Below are 22,077 nucleotides of genomic sequence, written 5' to 3' on the forward strand. Positions count from 1 at the left end.
TTTCTTCGATGTGGGAAGACACATGGATGGGATTTGTGGCACGGTTTGGAAGCGTGCAAAGGTCTTCTTCCTTCAGTGCCTCCAGGCCACAAGCTCTTGTGGAGATACAGGCATTGCAGCTGTGACTAGAGGAGCAGAGTAGGGCCGAATGGAGCAGAGCAGTGGTGTCACTGCTGGGGATGCTGCTGTGGCTGTGGGCAGAGGCGGAGGGAGCCGGGCTTCTCCAGGGGCTCAGGCGCAGGTGAGTGTCCAGCGGGAAGGCAAGTTCTGCCACGGGAACCAAGGCCAACATGAGGGAGTGAAAACTTGTGCAGTTGGGACCTGCCTGAGCCACTGTGGAGGCCTGTGGGCCTGCTAGGGCACTTCCTGGGGCTGTGGCCTGGAAGAATGTCCCCTAGACTTTAACCTCTCCCCTGCTCTCCTGTTTATTGTTTCAATATACATTTGATACCGTGATTATTGAAAATCATTTACTTTGCTTTGTTTGCTGGTAACTGACGGTATATTTGACTACCATTTAAATTTAAATTTTAGTTGCACAATATTTGATAGACTTCCTTTCCCAGTTTTCCTGTTCCACCCCTGCTTCCTTGAACCCATTGTCCCTGGGAAGGACAGGCCGGGAGATGGAACCTGCTCAAGAGCAAGCACAGGCGAGCCACCAGCCATCTGCCATTTCCCCTCCTCTTCTGACCCCTTGCCAGGATGGCCCTGGCAGGCATCCTGGATCCTACCCTAACCCACTTTCTGACTGCCCTCAACCCTGCCCGCACTTTTCTCTTGTATTAGCAGTCCCCCATTTTTGCTGCAATACGTATTTCAGAGATCAGAGCTACAATAAAAGTTGAGAAAAAAAACAGCTGGAGGACCGACTCTGTTGCCCCCACAGGAGTTCTGTGCCCTGCACCACTGGAAGGTTCCCCCATTCTAGTCCCCCATAAAACCTTTTCTTTTGACTTGTGTGTTTGCTGAAGGCCACTTGGGAAAGGTTCCACCATAAGTCTTTTGGCTTTGATTTTCTGTTCTCTTTTGTTTTGTGGGTAAGGGGGAATGAAGTGGCGGGGAGCCGTCTGGGACTCAGGGCCTGAGAAGTGAGGGGAAATGAAAATTGTATTTACTTATTGTTTGCTTATGTCTGCAATATCAACCCACCTGTTTATTGTAATTCCCAAGTTTAGTTAAAATCTACTAAGTATTGTGTTGGTTTTAGCTATAAGAAGATATTATTTTTACTATGATTGTTATACCTTTCATTTTAAATAAAACAAAAAAGGGGGAGTGTGGGGGTTTGTCCTGGAGGGCATGGGCCAAAAATGACCACACAGCCACACATCAGACAACAATGACCAACACCAAGGCTCAGGAGAAGAGAAGCCACAACGGATGACAGCCAGAAAACTTATGGTGAGCTGATCATGAAGTGGAGAGGAATCTGGGGCCAACTGGGAGTGGCCATGCAGATCAACAGCCTGTCTGAACCTGTCTCAGAGCAGAGGGAAAACAGGTGATGGCTTTGGGATGGGCACCCAAAGCTGCCAACACTATCACCCAATGCACCATCCAGCACCAAGAGAAGACTTGCTTAATTTTTTCAGTATTTTATCCAATTACTCTTTCTTTTTTCTTTTAGCTAGTTTCAACTTCTGTACATAGTCCTCTCATTCCTTTGAGATTCCTACCTCTTCCTTTCTTTGCACCTTCCCCTCCCTGATTGTCAGCTGAGCTATTTACAGATGGCTTTTCTCACCCACCTGGTACCTGATGTGTGTGCCAGCACCAAAATAATTCTCCTTATTTTGCCCCTAACTGCCTTCTCTTTGGGGCACTGTCACAGCTGGCAAAGCTTCAGTCTTTCACATGTGTTTTTTGGCCAGTAAGTGGGTAAGGGCTGGCAAAGCAACTTCCTAAGGCCTACAGAGCAATGCACTGCAAGCCAGACCTGTTCTCTTTCAGGCAAGGCTTCTCTGAAAGGACTTCACAATTCCCATCACAGAACTGAGGCACTGTTGACAGAGCACTAGACTGTGAAAGGCTTTGAAAGGGGATAGGAAGCTCAGCTTGCAAACGAGACACAAGAAGCTTTCTCCCCACCAGACTTTTGGCATGCCAATAGCAGTGCTCCACGCTGGCCATGCGTCCCCAGGACATTCCCCATTTGCACAACCCTCCTGCTGGCAATGGACTCACTTTGGCTGTCATGTGGGGCAGAGAAGGGAAGAGGCAGCCAGAGAGGGATCCTCTCACTGTGTTTCAGAAAATGACAGCAGAGCAGCCTTTCTCAGGAACGTCATCTGAAATGACTTCAGAGTCGCAATAGTCTGGATTGCCTCAGGGGTGGGGCTCAAAGACATCACAAAACTCAAGAGGCTCCAACCTCCTCAGCGTATCCTTGCAGTCAAGCTACTGGCTTCAGACCAAATACCTTTCCTGACTTTACCTAACCCTTCAGTGCTTCTCAAACCCAAAATCTTTCTTCTTGTCTTCAGTCAGCCTAACCACTTCTGCCTTCTATGTCCACAGCTGGAGAGAGCTTTCCAGCTGCCACCTCTGCTCCTCTGTCAGCCCCTTTTCTCCCTGCTTCCAGGGGCCACCAACAGTTCCACATGCCTTTCTTCTGCACAATCATGCTCTACACATCCCTCACCAAACCTACACATACTTGCCCTGGTGGAGTAATTTTCTGCTTTGCTCTGAGGCGATAGGAAGATGTCTCAAAGTTTTCCTATGAAAAGTTTAGGGAAGAATCTTCCCCATCCCCTGTGGCAACCAGAGAGAAAATACAAAAATTTCTCAATAGTGCTTGCACCAAACGTATATAAAACACATGAACATGAATGTCTTAAAACTTAGCAAGATAAAAACATGGGAACACTCAATGCAGTGAAGAACAGCAGTTCTTCAGTCCTGTACCACTTCATCTTTCCATGAAACACCTCTCAAAGAAGTAAAGTCAGTCCCACTTGGACCTACTTCATACACAGGAACTATCCACTTTTGTGTTCTCTGCCTGAGAAAGTTTTGGTGATGCTTTAATCAAACCTGCAATAAAAGTCTGTATAAAGAAATGTAGAAGACATCAAGAAAGTGACAATCACTAATAAAACGTATTTGGCAAGAGTTACCTTCTTTCAAATATCAAGTACCTTACCAATACTTAGTCCATTCCCAAGGTGAAATCCAATCCCTGTATCCTGTTTCCCTCAGGTATCAGCTAAAAAACCTATCTGCTTCATAACACTGATCACATATACTTTTCCCAACTATCTTCCAAAACTATTGATATATTTACAATTTTGTTAGCACGAAACACAGCCATTTATCACATCAGTGAGACCAAAACAACAAACTTGCACCATGATGAAAGCATTTTCTCCTAAGGGTTACAGATTCTCTAGCAGCAGCATTTCTGCCTCCAGGCTCTGGTGGCAGACAAGGCTCAATGCCCACGGCTGCCAGAAGGAGGCACAGGAGGAGCAGTTTGCAAAGCTTCCTTGAGAATACAGGGAAAATGAATCTCTACTTATTGCCCAATTTCTTTCCAGAGAGCCTCTTGGGATATTTGAATTCACCACCTTCTCCCAACTCACGTTTTGGAGGTGGTGCCGAGATTTTGTTTTCTCAGCCTTCATCCATAAATTTTGAAATAAATTACAATAACACTGAAGGAGGTGAACGGGACATCCCCTGTTTCTCATGCATTGCTTGGGGGTTCTCCCCTCTCCAAGGGGTCCAAACTTTGCAAACCACAGCTTGTTCCCCAGGCAGAAGACCAGGGCTTTTCACCATGTGCTTCCTTCTCCAAAAGATTTATTTCATTCCTCCCCAAGAGAAAAATTCCCCAAACATTCTCCATTTCTTTGGGATCATTGTTAATTTTCCCGTGTAATTCAACCACTTCTGTTGCAGACTGACGTATCACTCCCTCCCAGACTCTGCCTCCTGAGGAGCGAATTCCTTCTTTATCCGCGGGGAGGGCTTGGGATGAGAAGGAGGGGAGAAGATTGGCTGTGCACAGCGGAACCTGTCCTGCAGGGAGCAGAGGAAGGTGACATCCCCTCGGCGCCGTCCCGCCTCTGTGTTTGGGAGGGGCGGGCGCAGTTTGGGCTGAGGGGCGAGGTTGGGCTTTGAGGCATTAAAGCCCTGCCAGGGGCTGCGGGGCTGACCTTGCAGTCAGGGAGGCCCGGCTGTTCCTGGAGTCTGGAAAGCGCTGGTTCCAGGCCTTGCCCAGCAGTGTTAAATTGCAGCTCTAAGGCTCTTTGGCTTTGCAGCAGCGTCTTTCAGTGGTTTCTCATGTTTTGGGGGCTGCCTTCACCCCAGCAAGCAGTTCCTGCTCTGGCCTGAGGCCGCCTATTGTTTCAGGCTCTGAGGCAATTTGCAATTGGTTCAGCTCCTTTTCTAGCTGTCGGGCAACATTCAGCTCTCTGAGTCAAACCTCCATGCCTATGGCTACCAGGCATGGTCCTTCCCTGGGAATGTTTAATTTTCTTCTGCCAAAGGTCACCTTTTCTGCACAAGTAACTGCGGATGGTGCCAGTTTCCCTCAGTCCCCCTCTCTCTTTCGTGCTGGGCAAGTTTTTATTGAAGCATTTAGCAAGTCGGTCACTGGAGAGCAGTTCAGATCAGTTTCTGCGTGGGATTCCATTACTTTTCTGCCAGGAAATAGCAGCTTTGAAAATTGATTTCTCCTTTATTATGTCACCAGCAGTTCCTGCTGTATAAAAGGCCCGTGTCACCTCAAGAGTACCCTGCTTGCTGTGCCAATTAAGATGTAAGGCCCCAACAACGTTGCTCTATGAGAGACTTTAAAAGGACTTAAACTTGTTCAAGTACTCCGAGTTAGAAAAGCGGGAGAAATAATGACAAGATGTTCTCCAGGAGTTGGAACAACAAAAAACCATTCCCTGGCAACTTTTGAGAATCAGAGAACTTTGAAGGCAAAAAACCCCTTTGAGCAGGATTCAATCAACATAAAAGTGTCCATGAAGCATTCAGCTTAACAAAGTCTAAGCCTGATAGATTTTAAATTTCTCAAAAATCTGAGAGGATGGAATTGGGAAAAGAAAGAGAAAGAGAGAATGACAGAAAAGAACCAACATAGCTACCACTCCTGGTTCCAGTGGTGTTCAGCTGATAGAAATTCCAAGAGGAGGTAGGGTCAAGAGATGTGGTGGCCACACATCCCGAGGTAAATAGCCTTTGGCTTTCCTGGGGCCTTCCCCCACATGGGGCTCCCACTCACCTGGCCATTTAGGAGCTGGGTTAGGGGCTCCAGACACAGCTGTGGAGCCTTGCCTCTGGTGTGCCAGGGATCAGCGGCCACAGCTGGGCTGGGATGCAGGCCTGGGGGTGTGGGGCGTGCAGAGTAGGGCATCGCCTCAGCAGAGCAAGGTTTGGTCTGCCCCTTTCCCCACCTACAAGCGCCTGAAAGGGCTTGAGCCAGCAATGTCCTCCAGTGTCTCACATCAAGGTTTCCAGGTTCCTGTGCTTCTTGGCTGTCAAGACTCCAGAGATTTGTGGCTGGATATTAAGAAACTTGCACATTTGCTTCCTTCCCAAAGAGGCATCCTGAGCGTTGTTTTTTCTTTCTAAGGCCTTCCCTCCTTTCTATGTCCTCATCTTGAGATAGTCCTGGGAAAGCCTCTCCTCTCTCCCCTTCTCCACCACAATGGAGGAGGACAATGGAAAAACCAATCTATGAGAAGCTGAGAATGTTAGAGTTATAATGTAGTGAGGGGAAAAAAAAAAAAAGCAGTAGACGACAATAGGAAGAAAATTGTGCGAAAGAGGTAATGGCTTAAGCAAGAAAGGTGCAGTGTCACACGGGGCTGCTGGAGCAAAGACAGGATGGCCAGGGCTTACGGCATGGTTCTGATGGTAGATGGGGGCTGCTGGTGCTGCCGGGAGCAGCTCTGGACCTGCAGTGGCAGTTTGCTGCTCCCTCTCTGCAGCAGTGCTGGTGGCAGTGGCGATGTTGATGGGTGTCTGTCTCTCCCTGCGGAGCTCTGTTTGGCACTGCCACTGCCATCAGTCCGCCACGCCGGGCATGTCCGTGGGAATGGGATCTGCCGCTTCGCTGCCTCTTCCTACCAGCCTGCTGGGCTGCACTTGGCTTGGCTGCACTCCTTTGGGCTTGGCTGAACTCACTTGGTATCAGTGTCAGCACTCTGGCTTGCCTTGTTCTGCTGGAGAAGAAAAACAGTCCCACATGCCCCCCTTGCCCTGATGGTTTCAGCTGTGTGTCAGAGCTGTCACTTCAGTGCCACCCATCTCAGCCCTGTGTCCTAAAAATTACTGTGGAAGGACAAAAGTGGGGGGAAAAAAATGGTGGTGGTGCTTTGGTGCCAAGGCCTCTCTGCTAGAGTGAGTCAGAGAGAAGGATCCTCCTTGCATTTCCTGTCATGGCGTTTCCCTGCTGAAATCCCAGCCACGGCTTTGATGTAAAATGTTTTGAATAACAATGCTGAAAGACGCATGGCCTTGTCTCTGTACCTAGGAGAAAACTCTAAATGTCATTGAAGTCGTGCTTCTCCCTGTTTGCTCTTGGTATCTCTGCTGGTCAGAGCGACCCTGAGATGCGTTAGAAAGTCTCTTTCCCCAGCCCGGCAGTTGAAGAAGGAGTCGGAACTCTTCTGTTCTTGGTCTCAAGGTTGTTTATTGTTTCTTATCTATAATATTCTTTCTCCGACCCGCCAAGGTCTGTCTAGCAGGTTGGGTTGAGGCACACTGCCCACCTCAGAGGCAGTGTTGTCTTTTTATACTAAAAACTATGTGTACACTATTTACAATAACTTCCCAATACCTATCACCTAAGTGAGACAGTGAGCTTCTGCTCTAAACCAATCTAAAAGTGCCATCATCACCCAGAAGATGGAGGCTAGGAAGAAGGAGGAAAATGGACAAGGCACATCCAAATTCCTGCATTTTGAGACCCCCAAGCCGTCACTTTAACAACCTCAAAAATCTATTTTTCACCTGGTGACAAACTACCTATTATTCTACTTAAACTCTTTTGACTTGTAATTCTTCATATCAAGATTGGTGATTGTTTTTTCCAAGGGCTAAATCAAAGGCACAGGCGTCTGGGGTTCTGTGCCAAAGTCTGTGAGCCCCCGGGCAGCGGCTTGAGCCCTCCAGGGCAGGAAGAGGAATTTCCTGGGTTCTGATAGTTTGCTGCTTTCTAGAACTAAGGGAGGTCCCGCTGGAAGAAGCCTTCTGGTTTTTGCGCGGAAGCAATAGTGGCCAAAGAGCACTAATGTGGTTCCTCACATCCTGCTCCCTTCTCAGTGCTCAGCTTCTCAGTGTGGGCTAGAGGGGCTTAGTGTGTTTTTACTCTTAGATGCCTTGAGCAACAGGTGATGGACTAGGAGGGCTTTTTGTGTGGCTTTGTAGCAGAGGAGAACGCTGCAGGCTTTTTTTGGCATTATCTGTAGAGAAGGTGTGGTTCTGTGCATGAACTCACAAAGCAGCCCAGGGCACTGCTATTGTGATGTCAGCGGCCGCATGGCAGCGTTGTCAGGCAGAGTTGCTGTGCCGAGGCCCGGAAGGGCTCAGTGTGCAGAGCAGCTCTGCGGCACGCTCACTGCAGGGGAACCTGCTGATCGACGAGGTCTCTGCCAGCAGGACTCTGAGTTTTTTGGTTTTCTCCCTACAGGCTTTGTCCCTTGCAGATTGAGCAGCACTGCTCCAGCCATGGAGGGAGTGTGTGCTGCAGCTTTCACGGCTTTTACCGTGGCTTATTCCGGGTACTTTTTCACCCACCTGGCACGTAAGTAGACGTTTTTGTTCAGTGCAGCATATGGAAACCCAAATGCCACACAGAGGCCTTCAGTTGGGTAATGCCCCTGCCCACAGCTGCAGCTAAGAAGGGCATGTCTCTAGCCAGTGGGGCATGGGCAGCATTTGTGATGTAGCCTGCGGGGATTCCGCTCCTGCCGTGCCACAGCCTGTGGCAATGGAGTCTGGAGTCTCCTCAGTTTGCTGGCTCAAGCAAGACAACTTCCAGGATGGGAAGACTGGGAGAGCTTGGCAGGCGTCCACAGTAAAAGCTGTGCACTACTCTCCAGGACTGAGGCAAAGTCCCTCAGTTCAAGGCTTCTTGTCTGCATTCCCTCATCCCAGCATGTGCCTGTGGAACTTGACACTTCCTGCGCGCTAAAAGAGCCATTTGTTCTGTGATGTAATCACAGAATGAGCTTGGTAAAGGCCTCTGAGATAGACATTTCTGAGGAGTTCTTGTATGCTCCCACACACAGGAACTGTTCCTGTGCTGTGTCGTGATAGAACTGCCACCATGGCTCAGAGGGACTTGGGTGAAGCCTCCTTGGGGAAAGGTTTTCAGTAAGCTCACGGCAATTGCTGCATGCAATGTCTTGAGAAGACTGAAATAGAGGAAAGAGAGGAGCTGTAGCCGCTGCTGGGTGAGGTGGGGCAGAAGCAATGACTGTTAGAGAACCACTTGTAGACTTTCTCAGTCTCAAGTTTCTATGGGTTGAGTGGCCAAAGAGGAGAAAAGGTAGACACCAGGCAGTATTTTGTGCTGCTGTTGTCTTGCTTGCTGTGTGCCACAAGGGATGCTGCTGGAGTGGTGTAGTGAAAGCAGAATGCTCTGTCTTTGGGTTGACTTTTGGGTGGGCATGGCCAGCACAGGCAGTTTTCTTAGAGCATCTGGTTCTTTTTCCCTTGTGTGTTGCAGGTCACATCAGCCGTGCCTGGAGAGAATCCGGTCTTTGGGTAAGTGGCAAAGGAGCCTCTGGCCTTGGTAGCATTTGTCAATTGTGGAGCAAGGTGTGAGCTGGGCCTGTTGCGGTCTGGTGCCAGCCTGGCTGGAGGAATGAAAGTACAGCCCAGGCCCTTTGCAGCAACAGCAGCAGCAGGAGGACCCAGGGCTGTTTTCTCCAGTTCCTTTCCAGAACTTTTAAGCAGCTGAAAGTGGTGGCTGCCCTGATGGAATTTCTCCTGCACAAGAGAGCGCAGTGCCATCTAGCTGGCCCATTTTACTGGAGTCTGAGCACCTTAGAATCCCATTTCTCTGCAGATGCTTTCTCCTGAGTGCATCTGGGTCTAGAGCTGAATATAAAGGAGGTTACGTGTCCCTGATGCTGCTGTCTGTCTGCAGAGCCCTAAGGGAACCTCGGAGCCTCCAGTGGCTGTGTGTCTTCCTGAAGAAGAGGCCCAAGGGGAGGAAGATGCCCAGCAAAGTGTACCTGCTGCCACTGCAGGGCCTGAGCATGCAGCATCAGTAAGTGGCAGCTCTGGGCAGTCCTGTGGCTGGAGCAAAGCATAGCTGCAAGTTTCTGATCAGACAGCACCTCCCGTGCCTGGCATGGACCATGCTGAGGGCTGGAATCTTTCCTGCCCTTCCCGCAGGCAGTGAGGCCTGGAACTTGGAAGTTCAGGGATCACCTTCCTACTGTTCTGAAAGGGGCTGTGAATCTGTCTTAGCAAGAGATGGGAGGTAGCATTAGGATGTCTTGGCATGCTGCTGGGGTACAAGTGAGGCCCTTGGTGGCCAGTGGCTCTGCAGGCTCCGTGTCCCCAGTGAAGAGAGCAGTGCAAAGGTGCAGTTCAGAAGCTTGCAGGATATGAGGAGACACTGTCCCCAGGAGGGACCTGGCCCTGCGCAGAGAGCAGCTGTCAGTAGCTAAAGGAACAGCTGAGATGCAGCGGGGCCTGTAGCTGAATATAGGTGAGGTGGTGAATGCCAGGTTCTTTCCTGTCCCTCATGCTGCTGTGTGTCCCCAGAGCAGAAGGGCAGCGTCAGCACCTGCTCTGGCTGCCTCTGCACCCGAGGAAGAGGCTGAAGAGGAAGAAGGTGCTCATGAACCTGCCCCTGCTGTCAGCCCAGGCCCAGAGCAAACATCATCAGTAAGTGCCTGCTTTGGTTAGCAGCGTGTGTGGTGCCATTTTGTCCGTGGTGTAAAAGCAGCCTTTGGATTTTGGGCCTTGAGCTGGAGAAGCGGGCTGCAAAAGCTGAGAGGTGAAGAGCCCTGGCTGTGGCCAGCAGCATCTTCCCAGGGGCTTGCATTTGAAATGGGATGGCAGGGGCACCTCTGCCAGGCACATTTGTGACCTCACTCCTTTCTTTTCCCAGAGCTCCACCTCCTCTGTCCTGGCACCTGCAGGAGCTGCAGCAGAAGGCTCTGAAGGAGCCTCCAGTCCCCAGGCTGGCAAGTGCAGCGTGAGCAGCTCGTGCATCTGGAGCACGAGTGGCTCCTCTGGCAGCAGAGAGCAGCTGGGAGAGAGGACAGAGGACAAGTGCCTGGCCATGCTGAGTACGTCCTTTGTGATCCTTGTCTGCTGGAGCAGTGCCCTGTGTGTGTGTGTGTCGGCATGAGCTGTCCCAGCTCCTGTTCCTCCTCAGCTGAGTGCCAGCTCCTGAGGCCTCCACACAGGACCTGTTGTTGTGCTTTGAGGTGGTGAGGGGTCACCGGGGTGTTGCTCCTGCCTCTGAGAGCAGCTCAGCCTGGCTTGGCTTTGCCTGAGCTTCCCTGGAGGCAAAAGGCAAACCAGAGGTTGTTTCTGGCTGAGCAGGAGGCCGTGACCCAGCCAATGAGTAGGCCTCAAGGAGCTCCTGTGGGGCACGGCCAAGGTCATCTTCAGAACTCGGCCTGTCCTAAAGGCTGAGGCACCTCATTCCTAAGGCCCAGCACAGTAGGTTGGAACATGAGCTGCTGCTCCTGAAAGGCAGAAGGCCATTGTTTAGGCAGAATTGTCCTGCTTAAAGCTGCAGATTGTGCTTCTGCTGGAAGCACTTTGCAATATTCTTGCTGTTCTGCAAAGGGCAGCAGTTGAGAACAATTGATTCCAGGAGCCAAGATGCCTTTGATGTTTGCAAGGATTAAAGCTTTGGTTGAAGGTCACAGAGTGTTGCTTGCCAGGAACAGCAAGGTTTTGTTATTCCTGCTGCCCTTAACATTTCTAGACAACAACCAGTTCTCTTGGTTACAGGTTTCTGATCCCTGTATCCTCTGACTGTTTCTGCACGTGCTTAGATTTTAGTTTAGACTTCTAGTTTGGTGCGGGCCATCTGTGCTGCAGGGCTGCTCGTCTTGCTGCTGTTGTTTCTGAGGTGGTGGCGGTGGTGGTGCGGTGGTGTTGTTGTTTGCCGACTGCCTGAGTTGAAAGGGCCCAGAGTCGCAGAGAGTGGGGCTGCCTTTCTGATCTGCTGCAGGGTGGGATCTCTTTTGAAGTGAGCATCTTTCCTTGGGATTTTTACAGAGATGCTGGTGAGCGAGGGAGATCCTGAGGCTGAGTACACAGAGCTGGAAACCATTGGCAAAGGGTGAGCGCAGCCACAGTTCCTTCTTCAAAGGCAGGGCCTGTGCATTTTGCTGGCGTCACATCTCCCCAGAGCGACGTCAGGCAAGCTCCAAAGCTGTTCAGACACTGCGTTAGGATGATGCCTGATGATCTCTCAGTACTGGTCAGCATTTACAGCTGTGGTCCGAAGGCATGGCGGCAAAGACACCTGGATGCTGGCAATGTCTTTTCTGCGGCAAAGAGCAGCACCTGGCAGATCTCCTGTCCCTCAAGTCTGTTGCACCTGATTGCCGCTCTTCCTAGGAGAAAGCATTTTTGCATGTCTCAAAAGAATACAGAATGCGTGGGAATGAAAGGAGGAGAAACTTTGTTGCCTCAGAGGTCAAGTCAGCAGCTGACAGCTGTCAGGGAACAGCTCTGGGTAACATTTCTTTCCAGTATTTTGCTGAAACCAAGATTCAGTGGTCTGGATGGCCACCACCTAGTCTAGCAGGCAAAAGCAGAAAGGAAAGAAGCAGCTCTCTTTTGTAGCTGAGGTGGCAAAAGACAAAGCTTTGTCAGGGCAATGGCCAGTGCCAATGCACTCCAGAGGAAAAGGCATCATCTGGCTGATGGCAGAACCCTGGTGGATCCTGTGGGGTTTAGGCCTTTCCTGCAGAGAATCCACCAAGCTGTTCCCTTTGAAAGCCGGCTCTGCTGACTGGAAATGGGACTGATTTGCAACATTTTCCCTGTGAGAAGCCAAATGTACAAGAAGTCTCCAGAAAAGCAGAGTCCTCCAGGTGTCTGGTGCACCGAAGAGAAGCAGCTGACAACAGCTCTGGACTCAGAACGCCGCTGTCCAAGGATCCTGTGTTTTGAGGACTTCTCCATTTGTGTGTGCAGCAATGGAAGCCTTTCCCTGCTCTGGCTGTGGCTGCAGCTGTGGCCGGGCACTAACTTCCTTGCAAGCTGGAGAAGGGATCTGTGTCTGGAGGCTTTCCTCCAATGGCTGTTCCGTGGCCTCAGGCTTCTCAGAAGGCCTCAGTAGTGGTGCTTGAGTTTGGCAGACAGGCTCCAAGGAGAGGTGGGAGAAGGCCCAACTGGCAAGTTCCTGGAAAAATCCCACACATGTATACAGATAGAGAAAGAGAAAAGGGGGAAAAGACCCAGACAAGAATCTGTCCTATTCCATTTACTGTTTGCCCCAGGACTTATTTGCCATTGGACCGCAGTGTCTTGCACTGGCAAGGACTAAAGGACTTCTTCTTTCTCTGCTGCTGTTTTGTTTCTAGGGGTTTTGGCACGGTGCGCATGGCAGTGGAGACTGCCACAGGAGAAGAGGTAAGCGCCAAGCAGTGCTGCAGCATCTGCAGCTCTCGAGTGCCCTCCCCTCTGCTGTGAGCTGTGGCTGAGCTTTGGGTGGCCAGGAGAGCTTTGCTGCAAAGGCAGATGAAGTGCAGAGCAGTGTCCGCCTGCCAAATACAGTGGGGACAGATTTTGTCCTTCTCAGCTGCCCCTGGGAATGCAAGGAGGCCAGAGGAGGACACGCTGGCTGCGTCTTAGTGCCCAGGTGGTGTCTCAGAGCATGGCACTGCTCTTTGGGGCTGCAGGGTTCCTGAGTTCTCTTTTCTGGCTGTTAGCAAATACATGGGAATCGTGCTGGTAGTTCTGTAGGCACCTGCAGTGCTGCCCTTGGAACTGTGCTTAGACAGAGTGGTCTGCAAGGAGACTCTCAAGGGCCTAAGCCCTGCTCGTAACCCGGTGTATATCCCTAGATGATCAAGCCATGGGTTATTTCTTTTTCTAGTCAGGGAGTAAACGCAAATGTCAGCGGTGTGAAGAAAAGTATTTGAGTGGAGCAAAATGAAAGGTGAAATGAAACCACAATCCTAGCACTTCCTGAAGTGAGGAAGTGCTAGGATTGTGGTTTTTGGAGGTGTCCTTAATGATGTTTTCATCATCGTGGACTTTTTTCATCGTGAAGTATGTAGGGTTGTATTTCTTAGGAGGAATAGCCCTCAGGATGTTGTTAGGACAGCATTTTATCTGCCACATCTCTAACTGTTTGCTTTGTTGTTGTGCAATGGAGAATGCGAGTGACTGCTGGAGTAATGATCAAATCCCCTAGAAGTGCCAATGGTTTCCCAGCAGTTTTGCTCCATTTTTACTGGCACAAAATGGCTTCCTGCTTGCAAGAGGTGTGTGAATGAGCATGGGGATGATAAAGTAAGGCCATGGGAGAAGACTGGCCCTGGGCACAGTGAGTGTTGTTAGACCTCTGAGGTGGAGAGCTTAGAGCGTGTTTCTGCCAGGTTTCCAGGGCAAAGGGTACGTGGCTCTGTGTCCTGGGAGGTGCCCGAGCAGGCGGTCTGATGTCCTGTCACAAGGCAGCTTGGCCCAGCCCAGCACTATCATCCCATAATCACTGTCTCCATGTTGCCCTTGTGGTCCTGTGCCACAGACTTCTTTGGTTCATGGTTTTCCATGTTTTAGGTGGCCATAAAGAAAATTAGTCTCCTGCAAGAGAGCGGCAGCGAACTGTGCCTGAATGAAATCCAGGTCATGCGTGGCAATAAGCACGCCAACCTTGTCAACTATGTAGACAGGTGAGTGGTTCTGCTGTTCTGCTCTGAAAGGTCATTCACATCCTGCAAGCCAGAGGTTCAACCACTCCTTTGGTGGATGGCAGAGGATGGAGCTGTTCATTCCTGTTTCTGGGCTGATCTACAGTGTCTTGGGAGGAGATTGCATTGGGGCTGCATTACTCTTTCCTGGCATCCCGAGTTTGAAGGGCGCTTTCAAAGGCCGGACTTGGCCCTATCTTACTGAACCAACAGCCTCAAAGTTCCTGTGCTCTCACCCCATGGTTTTGTTGGGTTTGGGGTTGGATTTTTTCCCCATGGGTCTGAAGTGCTGCCAAAGCACTGCAGATTGTATTTCCCTTGGCCTTTTCATTGGTGTGGATATACCAAGCAGTGTTTTAGACTGCCCAGAGTTCAAGGCCTGTAGAGCGTAGTGAATGACTGCTCACTTCCTCCTGTCTTCCTCTGAGAGAGACACAGAAACAAGAATCCATCCGGTGGTGTGAGTGCACGCCTTCATCTCCAGGCTGTTGTTTCCTCCTTTCAGCTACCTGCTGGACGAGGAACTCTGGCTCGTGATGGAATACATGGACGGAGGTTCCTTACACGATGTCATCAGGGAGACTCGCCTGGCAGAAGGAGAGATAGCAGCTGTCTCTCGGGAGGTAAGGGATGGTGCCTGTGCTTCCCACGCCTTGGTTGGGATGGTCCTTCCAAATGGGTGACAAGGAAAGGAGAGATTTCATCTTCTGAGCCTCCTTGCTGCCTTTCTCTTATGACTGGCAGTAGCAAGAGCATCTGAAGTGCCTGCCAGTGTTCCTGCCCTTCTTCTCGTGTGTTTGTATTTGCCTCTCTAAACTCTTGCCTGGAGCCTGTGTGTGCTGCATTCCTTCCCTGGACGGGCAAAGTTGCTGGTGGCACAATGTAAAATAAGTGGCACAGACAAAGATACACACTGGGCTGTCATGGAGCTCAGCCTCGAAGAGAGCCTTGCACCAAAGGGGTGTTTGCAAAAGCATCCACTCTTGTCTGGCTGGAGAGAGCACAGCCACTGCAGCAGTGCTGCTGCAGTCTGTGGTTGCAGGGCAGTGGCCGGAGGAACAATTGTCCTTTCTCTTTCAGAAGCAAACACACCCTCACTTAGAAAGGCACTGCTGTCCTCGTGTTGGAGCAGCAAGCTCTTGCCCTTGCCAGCAGCCTGTCGTGCCATGGCTCAGCATGGCCCAGGAATGTTGCAGTGTTGCAGGTGTGCCACTTCCCCGCTTGTGGGATGAAATCCACTTAGGCTGGTGTTTCTTTTTCCTCTCTCAGTGCCTGCAAGGCCTGGATTTCCTTCACTCCAAGCAAGTGATCCACCGAGACGTCAAAAGCCACAACATTCTCCTGGGTCTGGACGGATCCGTCAAGTTGGGTGGGTGTTGTTGGCCAGGCTCAGCCGTGGCAGGCTGCGGTGTGGGGCTGCCTTTGGGTGACTGCCGGTTCCCTGCAGTGGTCTGCCGGTTCCCTGCAGTCCAGGCTGCCCTGCTGCAAGCACAGAGCACAGCCCCAAGGTGCAGGGAGGTGTTGCTGGGAACAAGGGCTCAGGAGTGCCTTTGGCTTGTGGGTGTGTCCCTTCCCAAGCAAGGCACTTACAGTCTAATAGCTTCAGGGCACTAAAAGCCACTGCCTGAAACCTGGGGCTTTTGCTAAGTGGCCAATTCGGTATTTCCTGGGCTGCAGGCCAGAGGAATGGCAGCATGGCCCCTTGATGGCAGCCAGGTTCCACGCTGCCCTCTTGGACATTGGTACAGTGGGGATTTCTTTGGTTTGCTTTCCTCGTTCACGCTGGCCTGTTTCTTCTCCTCAGCTGATTTTGGCCTTGCTGCTCAGCTGACCGCTGAGCAGAGCAAACGGAGATCAGCTGTTGGGACCACTTACTGGATGGCGCCAGAAATCTTCACCAGGAAGCTCTATGGCCCCAAAGTGGACATCTGGTCCTTCGGCATTGTGGGGATCGAGATGGTGGAAGGGGCGCCTCCTTACCAGATGAAAACCTCTCGCACGGTGCGCTGCAAGTGCTCTCAGATACTGCCGTCACCCAAACACAATCTGCTCCCATTCTTCTGCCTGGCAAGCTTGCTAACACCTGGAAATGAGAGGTTCCAGGCTGCATAGTCTCTCGTGCTCCTTGTCCAGATCGTCCCCTTGCCATTTCAGCGCACAAACCGCACAAAAAATGGTGATGCCTTTTGCTTGACGGAAGCTTTGACAAAAGGGCAAAGCTGGGCTTTTAGTCCCCATCAGCCAGTGAAATCAGGGGTGAAGGCAAGAGCCTTTGCCTATTGGACTGGCTATGGCTGCCTGTGGCTTTGTGTTCTTTCAGTAGGGGTAGGAAAGGTATCTGCCAGGCTCTGGCAGGGAGTAAAGTGCCACAGGAGAGTGGAGCCTGTCCCGTGGGGTGTGTGTGAGCAGTTTGGGGTGCGAAGGAGACAGGTAGAGCGTGGCATTTGCTTCTTCTCTAGGTTCAAGAGCTGATCAGCAGTGGGGGCAGGCCGAAGCTGCAGAAGCCCAGGCAACAGTCGGCGTGGTTGCGAGACTTTCTGCACTGCTGCCTGGAGAGGGACGAGGACAGGCGCTGGTCTGCCCAGGAACTGCTGCAGGTAAAAGGCAAAGCGGCTGCAGGCTGCGCCAGCTGCCCGCTGCCAGGGGCTCCTCATCTGCTCAAGTCCAAGGCGTCTGATGGGGCCCGCTCCTAAGAATCTCCAGTCTGGGGGCTTGCAAAGGAAAACAAAGGAGAATCCTGGCCTAGGATGCCTTGGAAGGAGCCTTTCAAGGTCACCTAGACCAAATCTCCTTAAGCTGAAGACATCTGGATTCACGGACAGTGGTGCCCAGAATGCCCTCCTTTTCTTCTTTCTGTGTCTTTCTGGAAGCCAGAGAAAGCCTGTTTCAGCCTGTGAGTTCATGTTTTCTTTTTCTCTTTGGGCAGCATCCGTTTGTAACATCAGCCAAGCCGACCTCCGACCTGACGCCTCTGATCATGGCCACGCAGCAGTTTATGGCCAACAGGAGATACTAGCCCTGGAAGAGGCCATTGTTGTTTTAGGAGTTTGTAGTTTGTAGATTATAGCTCGTAGTTTGTAGTTTCTAGATTATAGCTCATAGTTTGTAGTTTGTTGCGACTGGTAGTCAAAATAAATACTCTAAGAAATGAAACCTTCACTGTGCTGGAAGGGTCCCTTTGTTCTCACCCTGTGAATAAGCTCTAAATTTGCTTCTGAATGGTCAGGTGTTTCTTCGATGTGGGAAGACACATGGATGGGATTTGTGGCACGGTTTGGAAGCGTGCAAAGGTCTTCTTCCTTCAGTGCCTCCAGGCCACAAGCTCTTGTGGAGATACAGGCATTGCAGCTGTGACTAGAGGAGCAGAGTAGGGCCGAATGGAGCAGAGCAGTGGTGTCACTGCTGGGGATGCTGCTGTGGCTTTGGGCAGAGGGGGAGGGAGCCGGGCTTCTCCAGGGGCTCAGGTGCAGGTGAGTGTCCAGCGGGAAGGCAAGTTCTGCCACGGGAACCAAGGCCAACATGAGGGAGTGAAAACTTGTGCAGTTGGGACCTGCCTGAGCCACTGTGGAGGCCTGTGGGCCTGCTAGGGCACTTCCTGGGGCTGTGGCCTGGAAGAATGTGCCCTAGACTTTAACCTCTCCCCTGCTCTCCTGTTTATCGTTTCAATATACATTTGATACCGTGATTATTGAAAATCATTTACTTTGCTTTGTTTGCTGGTAACTGACGGTATATTTGACTACCATTTAAATTTAAATTTTAGTTGCACAATATTTGATAGACTTCCTTTCCCAGTTTTCCTGTTCCACCCCTGCTTCCTTGAACCCATTGTCCCTGGGAAGGACAGGCCGGGAGATGGAACCTGCTCAAGAGCAAGCACAGGCGAGCCACCAGCCATCTGCCATTTCCCCTCCTCTTCTGACCCCTTGCCAGGATGGCCCTGGCAGGCATCCTGGATCCTACCCTAACCCACTTTCTGACTGCCCTCAACCCTGCCCGCACTTTTCTCTTGTATTAGCAGTCCCCCATTTTTGCTGCAATACGTATTTCAGAGATCAGAGCTACAATAAAAGTTGAGAAAAAAACAGCTGGAGGACCGACTCTGTTGCCCCCACAGGAGTTCTGTGCCCTGCACCACTGGAAGGTTCCCCCATTCTAGTCCCCCATAAAACCTTTTCTTTTGACTTGTGTGTTTGCTGAAGGCCACTTGGGAAAGGTTCCACCATAAGTCTTTTGGCTTTGATTTTCTGTTCTCTTTTGTTTTGTGGGTAAGTGAGGGGGAATGAAGTGGCGGGGAGCCGTCTGGGACTCAGGGCCTGAGAAGTGAGGGGAAATGAAAATTGTATTTACTTCTTGTTTGCTTATGTCTGCAATATCAACCCACCTGTTTATTGTAATTCCCAAGTTTAGTTAAAATCTACTAAGTATTGTGTTGGTTTTAGCTATAAGAAGATATTATTTTTACTATGATTGTTATACCTTTCATTTTAAATAAAACAAAAAAGGGGGAGTGTGGGGGTTTGTCCTGGAGGGCACGGGCCAAAAATGACCACACAGCCACACATCAGACAACAATGACCAACACCAAGGCTCAGGAGAAGAGAAGCCACAACGGATGACAGCCAGAAAACTTATGGTGAGCTGATCATGAAGTGGAGAGGACTCTGGGGCCAACTGGGAGTGGCCATGCAGATCAACAGCCTGTCTGAACCCGTCAGGGCAGAGGGAAAACAGGTGATGGCTTTGGGATGGGCACCCAAAGCTGCCAACACTATCCCCCAATGCACCATCCAGCACCAAGAGAAGACTTGCTTAATTTTTTCAGTATTTTATCCAATTACTCTTTCTTTTTGTTTTTTCTTTTAGCTAGTTTCAACTTCTGTACATAGTCCTCTCATTCCTTTGAGATTTCTACCTCTGCCTTTCTTTGCACCTTCCCCTCCCTGATTGTCAGCTGAGCTATTTACAGATGGCTTTTCTCACCCACCTGGTACCTGATGTGTGTGCCAGCACCAAAATAATTCTCCTTATTTTGCCCCTAACTGCCTTCTCTTTGGGGCACTGTCACAGCTGGCAAAGCTTCAGTCTTTCACATGTGTTTTTTGGCCAGTAAGTGGGTAAGGGCTGGCAAAGCAACTTCCTAAGGCCTACAGAGCAATGCACTGCAAGCCAGACCTGTTCTCTTTCAGGCAAGGCTCCTCTGAAAGTACTTCAGAATTCCCATCACAGAACTGAGGCACTGTTGACAGAGCACTAGACTGTGAAAGGCTTTGAAAGGGGATAGGAAGCTCAGCTTGCAAACGAGACACAAGAAGCTTTCTCCCCACCAGACTTTTGGCATGCCAATAGCAGTGCTCCACGCTGGCCATGCGTCCCCAGGACATTCCCCATTTGCACACCCCTCCTGCTGGCAATGGACTCACTTTGGCTGTCATGTGGGGCAGAGAAGGGAAGAGGCAGCCAGAGAGGGATCCTCTCACTGTCTTTCAGAAAATGACAGCAGAGCAGCCTTTCTCAGGAACGTCATCTGAAATGACTTCAGAGTCGCAATAGTCTGGATTGCCTCAGGGGTGGGGCTCAAAGACATCACAAAACTCAAGAGGCTCCAACCTCCTCAGCGTATCATTGCAGTCAAGCTACTGGCTTCAGACCAAATACCTTTCCTGACTTCACCTAACCCTTCAGTGCTTCTCAAACCCAAAATCTTTCTTCTTGTCTTCAGTCAGCCTAACCACTTCTGCCTTCTATGTCCACAGCTGGAGAGAGCTTTCCAGCTGCCACCTCTGCTCCTCTGTCAGCCCCTTTTCTCCCTGCTTCCAGGGGCCACCAACAGTTCCACATGCCTTTCTTCTGCACAATCATGCTCTACACATCCCCCACCAAACCTACACATACTTGCCCTGGTGGAGTAATTTTCTGCTTTGCTCTGAGGCGATAGGAAGATGTCTCAAAGTTTTCCTATGAAAAGTTTAGGGAAGAATCTTCCCCACCCCCTGTGGCAACCAGAGAGAAAATACAAAAATTTCTCAATAGTGCTTGCACCAAACGTATATAAAACACATGAACATGAATGTCTTAAAACTTAGCAAGATAAAAACATGGGAACACTCAATGCAGTGAAGAACAGCAGTTCTTCAGTCCTGTACCACTTCATCTTTCCATGAAACACCTCTCAAAGAAGAAAAGTCAGTCCCACTTGGACCTACTTCATACACAGGAACTATCCACTTTTGTGTTCTCTGCCTGAGAAAGTTTTGGTGATGCTTTAATCAAACCTGCAATTAAAGTCTGTATAAAGAAATGTAGAAGACATCAAGAAAGTGACAATCACTAATAAAACTTATTTGGCAAGAGTTACCTTCTTTCAAATATCAAGTACCTTACCAATACTTAGTCCGTTCCCAAGGTGAAATCCAATCCCCGTATCCTGTTTCCCTCAGGTATCAGCTAAAAAACCTATCTGCTTCATAACACTGATCACATATACTTTTCCCAACTATCTTCCAAAACTATTGATATATTTACAATTTTGTTAGCATGAATCACAGCCATTTATCACATCAGTGAGACCAAAACAACAAACTTGCACCATGATGAAAGCATTTTCTCCTAAGGGTTACAGATTCTCTAGCAGCAGCATTTCTGCCTCCAGGCTCTGGTGGCAGACAAGGCTCAATGCCCACGGCTGCCAGAAGGAGGCACAGGAGGAGCAGTTTGCAAAGCTTCCTTGAGAATACAGGGAAAATGAGTCTCTACTTATTGCCCAATTTCTTTCCAGAGAGCCTCTTGGGATATTTGAATTCACCACCTTCTCCCAACTCACGTTTTGGAGGTGGTGCCGAGATTTTGTTTTCTCAGCCTTCATCCATAAATTTTGAAATAAATTACAATAACACTGAAGGAGGTGAATGGGACATCCCCTGTTTCTCATGCATTGCTTGGGGGTTCTCTCCTCTCCAAGGGGTCCAAACTTTGCAAACCACAGCTGTTCCCCAGGCAGAAGACCAGGGCTTTTCACCATGTGCTTCCTTCTCCAAAAGATTTATTTCATTCCTCCCCAAGAGAAAAATTCCCCAAACATTCTCCATTTCTTTGGGATCATTGTTAATTTTCCCGTGTAATTCAACCACTTCTGTTGCAGACTGACGTATCACTCCCTCCCAGACTCTGCCTCCTGAGGAGCGAATTCCTTCTTTATCCGCGGGGAGGGCTTGGGATGAGAAGGAGGGGAGAAGATTGGCTGTGCACAGCGGAACCTGTCCTGCAGGGAGCAGAGGAAGGTGACATCCCCTCGGCGCCGTCCCGCCTCTGTGTTTGGGAGGGGCGGGCGCAGTTTGGGCTGAGGGGCGAGGTTGGGCTTTGAGGCATTAAAGCCCTGCCAGGGGCTGCGGGGCTGACCTTGCAGTCAGGGAGGCCCGGCTGTTCCTGGAGTCTGGAAAGCGCTGGTTCCAGGCCTTGCCCAGCAGTGTTAAATTGCAGCTCTAAGGCTCTTTGGCTTTGCAGCAGCGTCTTTCAGTGGTTTCTCATGTTTTGGGGGCTGCCTTCACCCCAGCATTCAGTTCCTGCTCTGGCCTGAGGCCGCCTATTGTTTCAGGCTCTGAGGCAATTTGCAATTGGTTCAGCTCCTTTTCTAGCTGTTGGGCAACATTCAGCTCTCTGAGTCAAACCTCCATGCCTATGGCTACCAGGCATGGTCCTTCCCTGGGAATGTTTAATTTTCTTCTGCCAAAGGTCACCTTTTCTGCACAAGTAACTGCGGATGGTGCCAGTTTCCCTCAGTCCCCCTCTCTCTTTCGTGCTGGGCAAGTTTTTATTGAAGCTTTTAGCAAGTCGGTCACTGGAGAGCAGTTCAGATCAGTTTCTGCGTGGGATTCCATTACTTTTCTGCCAGGAAATAGCAGCTTTGACTGAAAATTGATTTCTCCTTTATTATGTCACCAGCAGTTCCTGCTGTATAAAAGGCCCGTGTCACCTCAAGAGTACCCTGCTTGCTGTGCCAATTAAGATGTAAGGCCCCAACAACGTTGCTCTATGAGAGACTTTAAAAGGACTTAAACTTGTTCAAGTACTCTGAGTTAGAAAAGCGGGAGAAATACTGACGAGACGTTCTCCAGGAGTTGGAACAACAAAAAACTCTTCCCGGGCAATTTTGAGAATCAGAGAACTTAGAAGGCAAAAAAAACCCTTTGAGCAGGATTCAATCAACATAAAA

At 50.1% G+C, this 22,077-nt stretch overlaps 1 protein-coding gene across 1 annotated transcript; it reads left to right on the forward strand.

The window, feature by feature from the left end:
• The first annotated feature begins 148 nt into the window (after positions 1–148).
• Positions 149–16,881, forward strand: LOC136569386 (serine/threonine-protein kinase PAK 3-like). Its single transcript, XM_066569782.1, is given in 14 exon segments — positions 149–241; positions 8,693–8,730; positions 9,116–9,238; positions 9,742–9,864; positions 10,091–10,170; positions 10,173–10,271; positions 11,218–11,281; positions 12,534–12,582; positions 13,735–13,847; positions 14,371–14,488; positions 15,135–15,234; positions 15,670–15,866; positions 16,325–16,462; positions 16,792–16,881. Coding segments are annotated over 14 exon segments (1,425 nt in total).
• Positions 16,882–22,077: the final 5,196 nt, after the last annotated feature.

The sequence above is a fragment of the Molothrus aeneus genome, chromosome Z (assembly GCF_037042795.1).
Source record: "Molothrus aeneus isolate 106 chromosome Z, BPBGC_Maene_1.0, whole genome shotgun sequence".
Taxonomy (NCBI): domain Eukaryota; kingdom Metazoa; phylum Chordata; class Aves; order Passeriformes; family Icteridae; genus Molothrus; species Molothrus aeneus.